The sequence below is a fragment of the Rousettus aegyptiacus genome, unplaced genomic scaffold, assembly GCF_014176215.1.
Source record: "Rousettus aegyptiacus isolate mRouAeg1 unplaced genomic scaffold, mRouAeg1.p scaffold_m13_p_5, whole genome shotgun sequence".
Classification (NCBI taxonomy): Eukaryota; Metazoa; Chordata; class Mammalia; order Chiroptera; family Pteropodidae; genus Rousettus; species Rousettus aegyptiacus.
The window spans coordinates 74,419,796-74,436,502 of NW_023416308.1; the positions used below are offsets into that span (position 1 = coordinate 74,419,796).

General features: G+C 35.0%; 1 protein-coding gene across 4 annotated transcripts in view; it reads right to left on the bottom strand.

The window, feature by feature from the left end:
* UVRAG (UV radiation resistance associated) overlaps nt 1-16,707 on the bottom strand; it is a 249,482-nt gene that overhangs the window by 100,252 nt on the left and 132,523 nt on the right. For all 4 annotated transcript variants that reach the window (XM_016161480.2, XM_036221513.1, XM_016161481.2 and 1 more), the window contains one exon: nt 8,083-8,248. In XM_016161480.2, the coding sequence (XP_016016966.2) occupies nt 8,083-8,248 (166 nt within the window). The remainder of the gene's footprint in view (nt 1-8,082; nt 8,249-16,707) is intronic.

Consider the following 16,707-nt stretch of genomic DNA (forward strand, 5'->3'; position numbering starts at 1 on the left):
GAAAATTAAACTCTTAAGCAATCATAAGGGACATTAGAAAATACTTTGAGATGAATGAAAATAAAAACACAACATACCAAAATGTACAGGATATGAAAACTTACAGGTATAAACACTGACATTAAAAAAAAAAAAAGACAACATATCAATAACCTAACTTTACATCTAAGGAATAGAAAACAAACTCAAACCTAGCAGAATGAAGGAAATAACATAGATAAATAAAATAGAGAACAGAAAAACAAAGATAATCAACAAAATCAAAAGTCAATTATTTGAAAAGATCGACCAAATTGATAAACTTTTAACTAGATTAAAAAAAAGAGGATGACACAAGTAACTAAAATAAGAAACAAAAATGGAGACATTATTAAAGACCTTATAAAAATTAAAAGAACTATAAGAAATACAATGTCCAACTGTGCACAAATTATATAACCTAGATAAAATGGACATAGTCCTAGAAACACACAAATCTAAACTAACTCAAAAATATATAAAAACATGAGCAGACCTATAACAAGTAAAGAAATTGAATCAGTAATCAAAAACTTTCCAACAAAAGAAAGTCCAGGGCCACAAAGGCTCCACTGGGAAATTATAATAAACATTTAAAGGAAGAATTAACAGCAATCTTCAAACTCTTCTAAAATAGGGGTCTCCAAAGTCCGGGCCATGGACCACTACCCGTCTGTGGCCTGTTAGAAACCAGGCTGCACAGCAGGAGGTAAGCAGCGGTTGAAGTCGCTGGTGAAGCTTTATCTGTATTTGCAGCCTCTCCCCAGCGCTAGCATACCACCTCAGCTCCATCTCACATCAGGCATTAGATTCTCATAGGAGCACCAGTCCCTGGTGCCAGAAAGTTTGGCTCTGCTGTTCTAAAAAACAGAAAAGAAGGGAACACTTCCTAACTCATTCCATGAGGCCACTATTACTTTGATATGACAGCCAGCCAGAGACATCGTAAGAAAACTATACACAATATCCCTTATGAATATAGATGTAAAAATCCTCAATGAAATACTAGCAAACTAAATCCAATGGTTCATTAAAAAGTCTTTTTTGGGGGAGGAAGGAGGAATAGAAAAAAAATGATCCTAAAATTCACATGGAATTACAAGGGCCCTAAATAACCAGAACAGTACTGAAAAAGAACAAAAAATTGGAGGTTTCACATTTCTCAATTTCAAAATTTACTGTGGTATTTGCATAAAAACAGACATACAGAACAATGGACTGGAACTGAGAGCCAGAAATAATCTATGGCTAATTGATTTTCAACATGTGCCAAAGCTATTCAATGGGGGAAGGAATACCTTCTTCAAAATGATCTCTACAATAAATATCCACATGCAAAAAAATGGAGTTGGACCCCTACCTCATACCATATACAAAAACTCAAAACAGCTCGAAGACCTAAATATAAAATGATAAAACTATTATAAAAAAAAAAAAAACAGGGGTAAATCTTCATGACCTTGGATTTGGCAATGGATTTTAGATATGCAAATGAAAGTACTTTCAAACAAAAAAGACAGACGAAATATACCTAATCAAAATTTTAAACTTTTTGCATATCAAGAAAGTAAAATTGAAGAAGTCAAACTGTCACTATTTGCGGATGACATGAGTCTCTATATACAAAATCCTAAAGACTCCACAAGAATACTACTAGAAGCAATAAGCAAATATAGTAAAGTTTCTGGATACAAAATCGATGTTCAAAAATCCATAACATTCATATCAGAAAAAGAATGGAAAAATAATTCCTTTTGCAACTGGAACAAAAATAATAAAATATCTAGGAATAAATTTAACGAAACATGTGAAGGACCTATATGATGGAAACTATAGGACCCTATTAAAAGAAACTGAAGAAGATATAAAGAAATGGAAAGATATTCCATGTTCTTGGATTGAAAGAATCAGCACAGTTAAAATGACCTTAGCATATAAAGCATTATACAGATTTAATACAATCCCCATTAAAATCCCATCGGCATTTTTTAAAGAAATAGAACAAAAAATCATCAGATTTCTATGGAAATACAAAAGACCCCGAATTGCAAAAGCCATTCTGAGAAAAAAGAACGAAGCTGGAGGCATCATTCTGCCCAACTTCAGATTAATCTACAAAGCAACAATAATCAAAACGGCATGGTATTGGCAACAAAATAGACACATGGACCAGTGGAACAGAACTGAGAGTCCAGAACTAAATCCATGTATATAAGGACAAATAATTTCTGACAAAAGAGCCAAAACATACAGTGGAAAAAGAAAGGCTTCTTCAATAAAAGGTGTTGGGAAAACTGGAAAACCACCTGCAAAAGGATGAAACTAGACTGTTGTCCATCTCCGCAAACCAAAATTAACTCAAAATGGATTAAAGAGCTGAATATGAGACCTAAAACAGTAATTTGCATAGAAGAAAACACAGGAACTTAACTCATGGACCTTGGACTTAAAGACAATTTTATGAATTTGACCTCAAAGACAAGGGAAGTAAAAGCAAAAATAAATAAGTGGGACTACATCAAACTAAAAAGCTTCTGCACAGCAAAAGAAACCATCGACAAGGTAAAGAGAGAACCACCTCCAAAAAGGGCCTTATATCCAAAATATACAAAGAACTCATACAACTCAATAACGAAAAAACAAACAATCCAATTAAAAAGTGGGCAAAGTACCTGAATAGACACTTTTCCCAAGAAGACACACAAATGGCCAGGAAACATATGAAAAAATGCTCAACATCACTGGGTATTAGGAAAATGCAAGTCTAAACCACAATGAGATACCATCTTATACCTGTTAGAACGGCTATAATCAACAGAACAAGTAATAACAAGTGCCAGAGAGGATGAAGAGAAAAAGGAACCCTCACACACTGCTGGTGGGACTGCGAATTGGTGCAGCCACTATAGAAAACAGAATGAAGGGTCCTCAAAAAACTAAAAATTGATCTACCATATGATCCAGCCATCCCTCTGCTGGGTATTTACCCCAAAAACTTTAAAACCCATAACCAAAAAGATATTTACAAACTGATATTCATAGCTGCGTTATTCACAGTAGCCAGGACATGGAAGCAATCGAAATGTCCTCTACGATAGATGATTGGCTAAAAAGCTATGGTACATATATACAACAGAATATTATTCAGCCATAAGGAGAGATGAAATACTGCCATTTGTGACAACATGGATGGACCCTGAGATAATCATGCTTAGCAAAATAAGCCAGACAGAAAAAGCTGAAAACCACATAACCCCACTTATATGTGGGATATAAACCTAAAAGCAATAAACAAACAGGACAAACAGAGACTCATGGGCATGGACAACAGACTAGTGGTTACTGGGGGCAGGGGTGGGGGAGGTAGATGGGTAAAAGGGGTCAAATATGAAGTGACAGAAATCTAACTATGGGCAGTGAACAAACAATGCAATATATATATATATATATATATATATATATATATATATATATATATATATGCCTTACTGCTTAATTGTACACCTGAAACTTACTGGATTTCATTAACCAATGTCACCATAATAAATAAATAAACAAACAAATAAGAAAGTGAAACTTTTAATTGCTTCTTACTCACCCATTGATAAGGGAGGGATTAGTGCCCTAGGGTTATGGAGATAGCTGAACCCTGGACATCTGACACTGGACAGATGAAACTGAGAGAACTTTATTAGTTACACTCTCACAGCCCACGGAAGAATGACATTGCATGCCATGTGGGATCACGTGGGGGTTACAAGTAAAAACAGTGGGAAAATTAATAAACAGAAACCTCGTTTACAATGTATTCGGTAGGCCAGAAGAGAGAACTCTCATGCATGTGTCAGTGAATGCATATTACTGACCCCAACAAGACGGGAAGTATCTTGTATCTCCAACAGAAACTGATACTGCATTACTACCTCATCAGGAAGAAGAAAAGATTTCTCCTTGCCCAATAACAATTCAGCCAACAGAAGATTGCCATAACACAGCCAATGAAAAGTCACTATACTTGAACTTTTAGTTTCCTCCAATGGACTCTTCCTTTACAACAACCCCTCCCCAAGTCCAATAAAGAGAGTTCGTCTCCTTTATTTCTCTAGACCTGTGCATGGCTCACCATTAGACTACGTGTTCCACACTGCAGTTCTTTGTTGTTCCCGAATAAATCCATTTTGCTGGAGAAATAGCTGGCTGTCTCTATGTTTGAGGTCAACATTATTGAACAACCAAGGGCTATGAGAGGCAATTTTGTAGTATCAAATGATATAGTGACAAATGGATCCTGTAGGAGGTTGATTTCCATAATTTCCTAGCTCCCAAGGAATTAAAATTCACTACTCAGGAATAAGCAGTAACTACACCCGCTTATTGGTGGATAAGGAGGGTTATTTGGATAGGGGAACTTATCCACAGGAACAGGGTTGGGCAGAGCTATTCAAGGCCCTCCTGGTGTCACAAGGTAATAAAGGCAGCATATAATATCGACCTTAATTTTAGGCCTTAAACTGTAACAACCCAGAGGAGAGGAGACAATATTTGCAAATGAAATATATCTGATAAGGGTCTAGTATCCAAAATACATAAAGAAGGCTTACAACTCAAAAACAAAAAAGATGAACAACCCAATTAAAAAATGGGCAAAGAACTTAAACGGGCATTTCTCCAAGGAAGATTTATATAAATGGCCAGTAAGCATATGGAAAAATGTTCAGCACCATTAGTCTTTAAGGATAACAAATAAAAATCACAGGGAATGTAAACTAGTGTAGCTGCTGTGGGAAAGTTTTACAATTCCTCAAAAAAGTAAAACATAGACTTTCCATATGGCCCACAATTCTACTCCACCATATCTATGCAAAATAATTGAAAATGGATACTCAAAAAATACTTCTACATGAATGTTTATAGCAACAATATTCACAATAACCAAAAGCTGGAAATAATCCAAATGTCCATCAACAGATGAATGGTTAAACAAAATGTGGCATATATATTCAAGGGAGTATTATTCAGCCAGTGAATAAAGTACTGATTATGCTACACCGTGGATACACCTTGAAAACGTCAGAATAAGTGAAAAAAACCTTAAACAAAAGGTCAAATATTGTATGATTCCATTTATATAAAATATACAGAATAGATAAATCCATAGAGACAGAAAGTAGATGATAGTTCCCAGGGGCTGAGAAAACAGGGTGCTGGCTAGGAAAACAGGGAGTGACTGTTTAATGGGAACAAGGTGTTCTTTTGGGGTGATGAAATGTCTTAGACTAGAGAGAGGTGGCGGTTGCACAACATTGTGACTATACTAAATACCGCTGAATTGTACACTTTAAAAAAGTTAACCTTATGTTATGTGAATTTCACCAAGATCTTTTTAAAAAAGAAAACATATCTACATCCTCTTTTGTCAAACATATACAGTTTAGGTTCTCTTTAAATATTTTTAAAATTGAAAAGAATACTTGGGCTATAAACTAATTAATCAGTGTCTTTAAAAGGCACTAGTTTAAACTACACACACATGTGTTCCCTGCCCCCAACTTACAGGCTGAGAGTCCTTTATCCTAACAGATAAAGTACTAAATTCTTTCATTGGTACCTACCTTTCCTGTCTTTTCTTTTGCAGTTTCCTGAATATACTAGAGGATATTCATTGATTCATGCCCATGATCACAACATCTCTTAATCTAGAATAGTGGTTCTCAACCCCCACTGTGCATCTGAATCACCTCCAGGAACTTCTAAAAAATACCTCATGACTGGGCCCCATCAATGGAATCAGAATTTCTGAGGGAGAGGCCAGGTATCTGGAGGTGAGAAGCTCATTTTCAAAACTCCCCCAGGTGTTTTTTTCTAATATATGCATTTGAGGGCATAAATTTCCCTCTGAGCACAGATTTACCTGCATCTTACAAGGTGTCATATGCTATATTTTCATTATCATTCAGTTTAAAATAACTTCAAACTTCCTTTATAGTTTCTTCTTTGATCTGTAGGTTGTACAGAAGTATACTGTTTAATATCCACACATTAATGGATTTTATTATTGATTTCTTGTAAATTCCACTGTGGTCAGTAAACAAATTGTGAATTATCTTAATCTTTTGAAATTTGTTGAGTCCCAGCATTATCGAGTCTAGTAAACGTTCCATATGTATCTAAAAGTACACATATCCTATAACTTTGGTGTAATATTCATATCCATTACTTAGGCCCAGTTCATTAATTGTACTGTAAAAGGTCTTTTAGATTCTAATGGATGTTTTTGTCTGCTTATTCTAATAGTGAAAGGAAATTTAAAATCCTCTGCTATGACTGTGGATTTCCTTGTAGTTCTATGAATTTCTGTCTACATGTTTGAAGTTATGGTTTTAGGTAAATATATATATTTAGAATTGACTGTATTATCATAAAATGTCCCACTTTATTTAAAATTTCTCATCGTCTGATATAGTATAGTTATACTAGCTCTCATTTAAATAATATTTGAATATGTCTTTATTTGTTCTTTTAACATTTCTGTATCCTTATATTTGAGGTGCCTCTTGAAAGCAGGATGAGAGCTTTTTATTCAACCTGACAATCTTTAAGTAGAATATTATTTACATTTACTGTGATTACAGGATAATTTTGGGTTCATATCTATCAAATTTACTATTTGTTTTCTGTTTGTCCCAATTGTTTTAACATTCATTTTCCTTTCTTTTCTTAACTTCTTTTGGATTGCTCAAGTATTTAAAATGTTTTTCCCATTTATTTCCTCTAATAATTTTTTGTTTGTACAAAGCAACACTTTTAGGGGCTATGAGATTAAAATATGCATCAATTTATTAGAGTCCCATATAAATCAGTATTTTACCACTTTCTAAACATTGCTAGGATCTTAGGGCACTTTAACTCCATTTCCAATTCACAACTTTTGTGTTAGAGTCATGCATTACAATTCTAAATATATTTTATGTATGTGTATATTATATTTAATGAGACATTACTATTTGTTTTGTAGTCAAAATTAATTTAAATATACTCATATTTACTCTTTGTCCTTCTTGCATTTCCAAGTTTCTATGCAAGATTATTTTTATTCTACCTTTAGTTACTTCCATTAGTATAGGTCTGCTGGGATGCATTTTCTTAGTTTTGACGGTGTGAAATGTCTTTTTTTTTTCCTTACTTTTGAAGGACATATTCACTGAATATAAATTTTTTAGTTGGCTGCACTATTTTATAGTACTTTTAAAATGTCACTGCATCACCTTCTGGCTCCCAATGTTTCTACTGAGAAGTTAGCGTTCAGTCTTATTTTGCTCTTTTGATGCTTAATCTTTTTTCTCTAGATACTTTTAATATTTTTACTTTGTCTTTGGTTTTCAGCTGTTTTTCTATAAGTTCCCTAAATATTTTGGCTCTGTACTTATTTGATGTTGTAGTTAATGCTTCTTGAATTTATAGCTTGATGTTTTCCCCCTATCGATTTGAAAAATTCTGCCATTATCTCTTAAAATATTGCATTTTTCCCTATGTGCTCTCTTCTCCCTCTTTGTGACTCCAGTTATATGTAGATTAGCACTTTTTGTTGTGTCCTACACATTTCTACCACTTTCCTAAACAATCCATCTCTTTTGTTCTTTATGCTTTGCTCAGATTTTATATTGACCAGTTCACTAAACCATGTTTCAGATATGTACAATCTGCTGTTAAGTCTCTTACCCTTTTCTTGGCTGTCTTTCTGACAAATCTTTTACCTATTTCATTTGTTGACTAAAATGAAACAGGTACTACATGATTATTTACAAAGTATATTACACTTGTCCTCACAAAAGCAAATTAAAATTAAATGAGTCAATTTTGCTCTCATTAGCAATTTTAACAAGTGAAGGAGATGATCTATTATACTCTAAATGAATGACTACATTCTATTTAAAAGAAACAGAGTACTTAACAAAGAATATACAAAAATTGCCACAATCTAGGTCACATTTTATATTTTTAGCATACTCCGTGTTTTATACTGGTTTGATGTTAAAGGTATATTTATTTTAAAAAGATACTTACTCTCTTTCCTTTTCTGTCAGCTTGTCATTGATATTATCTTTGATGGTTGATCTAGATCCCTTATGAATTATAGGATATCTGAGGGGCACTTGCAAGAAAAAGGAAATCATGGAGACCAAATGTGCAGTATAACCAAGGGCAACAGCAATGCTTCCATCATCTTTTGCTGTAAATTCAAAAGCAGAGGAAAAGGAAACAACTATTAACCTTTCAAATGTAGCTATAAGGCCATAACGAATCAATTTCAAAAGAAATTTTATTTAAAAACTGACAAATAAAATATTAATCTTATCTAAATTATATATTTTATAATTTTAAACTCACAATTGTTTATATTATAAATGTACTTAAATTATGTGAATTTTATACAATCCAAACACATTAATAAAACCTGAAAATTCATCTACTATATTTAAAACTATTTCCCAATAATTAATGTGATGAGATTAATATCTGATACATATTGTAAGAAAAAATTCTTAGTGCACTCATATATCCATTACTTTCTTTCCCAGAAATTTTAAAGGTAAAAATAATGCTCGAGTCTATTATACAATGCAAAAATTAGTTTGAGGTTTAAACATAACATACTATATAATGCATAAAAGCATTGTACACTTTATTCATTAACAACTTTTAAGCAATATAGTTGTACTGTTGTACTACTACACAACATTATTAATTCCAAGGTGACATGAAATAGCATAATGCATCCTTATGGAGTATGTTTTCAATATTCATAAATATACGTACATAAATAACTCTGTGAAGTTTGAGATACAATAAGAGATAAAAACATTTTAAACAGTAAAATCAAAAAGTCAAAAACCACACTGCTAATACACATCTTCTTTATAAAGTTAGGTGGAAGCAACTGTTGCAAAAAATTCATATATCTTACAGTCAAACTTAAGCAACTATCTTTTAAGAAGTCACAGATAAGTACATTTTTAATTCACCATCCAGATTTCTACTACTATCTATCAAGTGACAAATAATCGTTCAAGTACTCAAAACTGAGAGTAAAGTTTTAAGTTTGCCCCAGAAGGAAGAAAAAAGTAACTGCTTGATATACAGTATTCCCAAAATACTTTTAAAAATTAACACAAAAATACACACAGACACATACAATTTAACATATAACCTTTAATATCTCTAACTAGAGAAAGGCTGAAACAATTGGTATAATCTTGGCTTGAGTATTTCTTGATTTCTAAGGGTACCTTTAACTTTAATTATTGGTAATATATTTCACATTCTCCTTTTAAACTTATTCTTATTGCAGGGATGCCATGATAGCTAATATTCCTCTGTGAATTCTCTACCCTTGACAACCACAGCAGACTCTTGGTTCCTCTCTGATCATATTATAAAAATAAGTAATTTTTATTGTATACTTTTCTTCCACCAGGCATTGACCACAGTACTTTATTTATGAGAATCATTCATTCATCAACAATTACTAAACAGGGCAACAATTATTAAACACCTTTTATATGCTATTTCATTTATTCCACAGATAAAGAAATTAACGCTCAAAGAAGTTATGGAACATGTCCAAAGTAATACAGCTAGTATATATATGTATATAGGTTGACCTGACACCAGTGCCTCGGTCTTTTAGGCTTTCCACCATACTGTCTCAGGAGGCCTAGAACACACCAAGTATACAATACACATGTACCACCTTAGCTTCTTCACTTTTTTCTAGTAATGGCAAAGAACATATAAAAAGTCTGTGACTCCTGTGGACAACCAAAATGGCGTAGATGGTAGAGGCTCTGTTCATTCCTCTGGCGACCAAATCAAAGTTGTGACGGAAACTAGTAGCAGCAGCAAGGAAAAATCACCTGGGATCTTGATGAACAAGCCATACAACTACGAGAAATCCAAGAAAGCACCATACAACGACTGAAGGTATGACAGGGCGAGAACACGGGACGACCCAGTCTCGAGCAGCTGAGTGAGATGGAGTCTGCAGCAGTGGCAGAAGCCTCTTAAAAGGGCTGCATCCATGAGGGGATTTTTGTGGTGACAGGCTTGCTCTCTCTGAGCAGCAGTGCAGACTGGGCTGCGCACAGGGGGCACCAGGGACTTACAGGGAGACATTGTTGTAATGAAGGCCTAGGTGAGATTCACCCTGTACAGAAGTAAGTGCCAGTGGTTTCTATTGTTCTCTGTTGAGCCCTCCCCACTCCCAGTGTGGGGACACAGTGCCGCCATTGCTGTGAGGTCCTAAGACTGGATAACAGAGGTTACTCCACCCAGAGGATTCCCTAAAACCCTACCTCCCCCAGCTCGTGGCCTCACCCAAGCCACATCCAGGTTGATCCTCATCGTGTCAAGTGCTCCTTGCTGAGCAATGCCTAGACTCACACTGGAGGCAGCTGGCCTCAGTTTCTGGCATGGTCTTTTGAGGCAACTATAAGCACAGCATCTCTGGACTGCTTGCTGAATCTTAACAGGTGGCCCTGGAGGGATAGAGCCTTGAGCTAAATTTGTAGCTGAGCCCCTCTAAGGACTGTCCCACTGGACACCTACTTCACAAATCCACACTAATAAGACCAGGAGACTTAGGAGCTTTGCTTAGTACATAGAAACAGACACAGAAAGGCAGCCAAAATGGGAAGACAAAGAAACATAAATCATATGAGAAAACAGAACAAAGATCCAGATATAATAGCATCAAGTAATCTAACAGATGCAGAGTTCAAAACACTAGTTATGACGATGCTCAATGAACTTTTGGTTAAATTCAGTGAGAACTTCAACAAAGAGGTAAAAAACATAAAAATGGAAAAGGAAATTATAAAAGGGTACCAGTCTGAAATGAACAACACATTATCTGAGATGAGAAGTATGTTAAGGGAAATAAACAAAGTGAATAAAGAAGAAGATCAAATGCCCTACCTAAAGGACAGGAAAGACAATCAGGACACTCAATCAAAATGGCAAGAAAAAAGATGCCAAGACTATTAAAATAATTTAAGGAGGATATGGGACATTTTAAGGCTCCAAATAATCGTCTGATCGGTGTAACTGAAGAAAATCAAGATGTTGAACAGCTATTTGAAGAAATAATGATGGAAAACTTCCCTAACCTGGTGAAGGAAATGGACATAAAACTCCAGGAAGTTCAGAGAATTCCAAAATTCAGGTATCCAAAGAGGCTCACACCAATACACATAATTAAAATGCCAAAGTTTAAATACCAAAAAAAAGAATATTAAAAGCAGCAAGAGAAAAAGATACATACTTATAAGGGAACATCCATAAGACTGGCAGCTGATTTCTCAAAAGAAACTATGCAAGACAGAGGGCTTGGCAAAAAAATATTCGGCAGGATGAAGACCCAGGATCTACAACCAAGAATAATTTATCCAGCAAAGCTATCATTTAGAGTTGAAGGACAGATAAAGAGCTTTCCAGACAAAAATAAGATGAAGGGATTTATCACCACCAAGCCTGTATGACAGGAAATGTTGGAGGGGCTTCTGTAGGAAGAAAAAACATGTATCAAAAACAGGAATAAAGAATAATAACAACTACATTCTTATCAATAAGTACCTCAAGTGGAAAAGAATTAAGTGCTCCAACTAAAAGAGTGGACGAATAGAAAGGAAAACAAGACCCCTACATGTTGCCTATAAGAGACTTACTTCAGATTAAAAGACACAGACTAAAAGGAAGGGGATATTGCTTTTATGGACCTAGAGGTTATTTAAGTCAGACAGAGAAAGATAAACACTATATGATTTCACTTATATAAGGAACAAAAAGGACAAACTAATCAAAAACAGACTCACAAATATAGTGGGCAATTTGGTGATGGACAGACGGGAGGGGAGTTTGAGGGGCTAGGAGAATGGGGTGAAGGGTTAAAGAAGTACAAATTAGTAGCTGATAGATGAACACAGGGATGGGGAGCATGGCATAAGGAATGCAATTAGCACTAATACGTTGGCTAGGTAGAGGGTCAGGGGAAGGAGGAAGCAATTGTGGGTACAACCATTTTATGAACTATATAGATGTCTAACCAATAAACTGTATACTTGAAACTAATTAAAAATTATTTTTTAAATCTTCAAAAAACAATCCGTGACTCCTTAGTGACTCATATAGTGTTAGACAAAGAATGGGTTTCTCAACTAATGTTTGGTGTTCCCTTAAATCAAACTGATGAAAAATATCAAACAACATTCATTTCAACTGACAGTACTGACATACCCTGACTAAAATCCTAACAATTTTTAGAGACCTGTCCTCTTGCTCCAGTGCCACCCAAGTACCTTGAGTACTACAACACTTTACTTCTGTTGAAATCTGTATATCACACCTCGGAGACTAAAATTACGGTATATTGTAAATGCATCACCTTATAATTTAATCATCACATAATATCAGAGCTAGGAGAAAACATAAGTATCACTGGGTCTAATGCTATCCATTTAGAGATGATAAAAATGAGAACCAGGAATTATAAGTGACTTGGTCAAGCTATAAAGGAAAAAATCATGAGTGATGTAATAAGAAGGAGAACTGTGTCTATATCCAGCCTCCAAAATATCTATTCCTGGAGTCACAACTGAACGGTGAGTTCCATCAGAGGTCGCTGAATCCTGCCTACTGCTTTCTGTCAAGAATAGTACTTATCAAATTGAAAATATCTTAAGGACTTGGTCTTTTTGAAGGCTGAAGATAGGAAGAAGAAGACTTACAGTAATGAAGGACAATATGACACTAAGTTTGGACTTTCCTCTACGTGCTTCACACCAAGCTTTTCCCTTCCTAAATGATCTGACTGAAAAGAATTTGAAAACCTCCAGAAAGTAACAGAAGGCCTCTTAATTAGTCTTCTAAATAGACCAAATGCAAATTATTAATGTTTTAAAAAAAACCTATCGAATGCTAAATACTCAAGCATCTACATTTTTTGCATACTACTAAAGGGGTAAGTAATATGAAAGGTTATGTTTGCATATTTTGAGACTATATGTACATAACTATTAAGAGAACAAAAATTGGTCTTCTAACATCAATAACCAAAACAATTTTGCATAAATTTAATGTTAAAAAAGTTATCTCTGAGAAGCCTACCCATGCAAATCAAAAACCAAAAACAAACAGCAAAACTAGAAACTGGATAATAATGGAAATCAGCTTTGATTCCAGTTATTCACGCACACCATTGTTTCCACCACAAGACTCCACAAGACTCCCCTTTCTACCTATTAAAAACCCTAGGTTGTTTCCCATTCCAGGCTATAGTGTTCAGTCACAGTCTCATGTTAAACACTGTGGTATTGGATTTCCAATATTGAAGCTTTATATTAAAAAGCATTTTAAAAGGACCATGGGTGAGGCATTACAGGGCCCAAGGGTATTCCAATACCCTCAAAAGGAAAACCACCTCCTGGTAGGGAAGTCACTTTCATCACCCCAAGACCACTGAACCTCCAGTGGGAAAATGTGAGCTCATGTGGTTAATTATGGCTATTGCTGGCCACAAAACCTCAGATGTCACATTCTGTTGCCAATCACTTTAGCTAAAAAACCAAAAAGTTTAAGGTTTCCAGCATTCCAAGATCTAAAAGACTTTTTACCTACCAAAGCCAAAACCTGGCTCTCTGGGGTATACTTTTCCAGTAAGCATTAATGACGTCCCTAACACCTAATGCAGAACAGAGGTTTGTGTTCCTTATGTTGCTCTAGGGGTTAAAAAGGTCACAGATGATAGTTTCTTTGGTGAGGAGAAATTGAAGGGCTCAGAGAAGAATAGGAATAGACTGTAAGATTCAGGTATTGTAAAAAGATTCTGATTAAAACAATGCTTTAAGGGGCTTAAAACAAAACAAAAATCTGCAGTTTCCTCATAATAAATACTTTTGATTTGCTTTTTTAAATGTTGGTTGTTACTCAGGGTTGCAGCTTTTGTGTAATTTTTTTTCATAATAAATTCCACAAACACACAATGGCCGTGACATTATAAATTAATTCAAATGTCCCTCTGATTTATATGTTGGACAAACTATAAATATTCAAATGCATCCAAAAACAATAAGTGATCTAAAAGCTCTTACCAGCCCACCTTCCCAATCACTGAGGCAGCTGATTTGTTAAGGAACCAAGCACCCACTGATCCAGACAGGACAAAATATTTAAGATTCTAATCACTGCATCTATGGAATCATTCCATGTTCTCAATGAGACACTGTTTGACATATGGACTCTCCCTTCCAAGAAATCATGCCTGCATAAAGGGATATAGACACAGAAGGAAATCTGGGTCTCATTACCACAAAAGGCTCTGGTGTTATGGATAACTTAAAAACACACAAACTTTTTTTTTTTTTTTTTTTTTTTTTTTTTTTTTTTTTTTTTTTTTTTTAAGGAGAAATGTCTCTGTCAATGGAACTCAAATGAATATCCTTCATGGACAACTTTCTCCTGTTATGTCCAGGTCTCTTTGACATACTCTTGCCCATATGAAAAGCACAATAAATGCTGGGCCACTATGCAGGAGTTTCCCAAACAGTATGAAATCCCAAACAGTATGAAATCCCATGAATATCATAGAATAACCAGTCTGGAATCTCTTCACCAGAGTCCCACCGAGAATGCAGCTGTTACAGAAAACTAAAAAGTTGTAAGAAGTTTTGCAGAGCTTATTATTCACAACAAGGGAGAAAACTGTCTCATTACAAGAATAATACAGACCTTAAAATCAGGCCAACCAGGGGTGACTCTAGCTCTGTCACTGGCTAGTGTGAGTCTTTGGAAAAATTAACTAATCTTTCTGAGCCTCAATTTTCCTGTCTTTAAAAAATTTGAGTGTAATTCTTTCCCTCACAGAAGGAATTAATTCTCAGAGTTGTAAGAATTAAATAAACAAGATAGCATCATGTATGATGTTCCATGATACTATATTTCTACTTATCCAATCTAAAATGTCCACCTACCCTTTTTTCAACAGGGGAATACAACTTCATTTTCTAAGATATCTCAGCCATCACCTTTGCTTAAAAGGTTTTTCTGATCCCCTCCTGATAGAACTGATTACTCCCTCTTCTTTGAGTCCCATGTACTCAGTATAAACTTCTCAGTATCTGACACAGAGTATGAATTCAACAAATACTTCTCGATTGGCATGATTACAAGTTTGATGGCCTCAACTAGACTGAAATTTCACTGAAGTAGGATCAATGTCTTAATCATTTTTGTATACTCTCAGTATCTGGCACAGTAGATGACACATACAGGGCACTATGTAAATTTAGTATATGGAAGTGCCATGCAAAACACTACCATAAGATTTTAAAGTGCAATACTACCATGTCTGCTTCTTGAAACTTCTGATTCCTAGGACTAATGATGAGTGAATAGAGCCTTAGAGTAAAATTAAATATTCATTTCATTTTATCCCCCATTTCATTTTTCAGCAACTGCACTAAAAACCTGAACTAATTTTTTAGAGTAGGAAGAATTTATTCAGCTTGTTGGGCATCCACACAGCATATATAGCTAATAAAAAGCTATGAAAAACTAAGAAACAAAGAACTTCAAAAAAAACATAAAAACAGAATCAAGAAACATCTCAGAGTGGATTAAAGGGAGAGTTCACCAAAACCGATATCCCTGCTTCCCTTATTGCCTCCCTTCTGTATTTAGCATTCTGTATTTAGCAGAGAGACTTTCGAAAACATAAATCAGCTCATATTAATCCCCTTCTTGAGAATAAAATATAAACTCCTTAGAGTGGCCTCAAGGCCTTGGCTGACGTCTCCTACCTCGTCTGATATAACTCTTCCTCTCCTTTACTATGTTCCACCCATATAGGTCTGGTATGGTCTTTGCTGATCTTCCCTCTTCTCTTCCTTCTTTCCTTCCTCTCTCTTGCAACTAATTTCAATTATATTTAATGGGTGCCTTCTGTATGAAAAGCATTTTTAAATGTTATCTCATTCAATCATCACAAGAATTAGAGATATAGCTATTACTCATTTTATAGGTAAAGAAATTAAGCTCTGAGAGATTACATGATTGCCTAAAATACAGATCTTTTCTCCCATATCCCTTCACTCTGATTTTTTTCAGATAAATAAAGCTCATTCCTCTACCCTGACTTTTGTATCTGCTGTCCTCTCTTCTAGGAATGCTCCTTCCCCAGCTGTAGCATAGCTGGTTCTTTTCGGCCTTCAAATTTTTTGTTAAATGTTTTTCCTCAGAGAGTTCTTTTCTGACTGCTTTATTTAAAGTAGGTTACCCTATTGTCTTTGATAGCATATTCCCTTATTGAATACTAGTTAAATACTTGTTTCTTGTTTATTGGCTATCTCTGTCAATAGGCTGTGTATGCTCCATGAAAGAAGAGAACATTATTTGTTTTTTCCATTGCCATATCCTCAAAACTCGGCACAGTGCCTGGCTCGATTAATATTTTTTTAGTGACTGAATCTATCTCTGGAACCCGGCACAGGGCTCAAGGTACTCAGTAGCTTTGTTAAATTAATGAATGAGGAAAAAGATGTGTCATGGGCGTTAAGACACCACAATTTTGCCTAAAATTAACACTAAAGCACATTGTATGACTTACAGAAATGGGAAGGAATGTCGTACAGTGAAAAC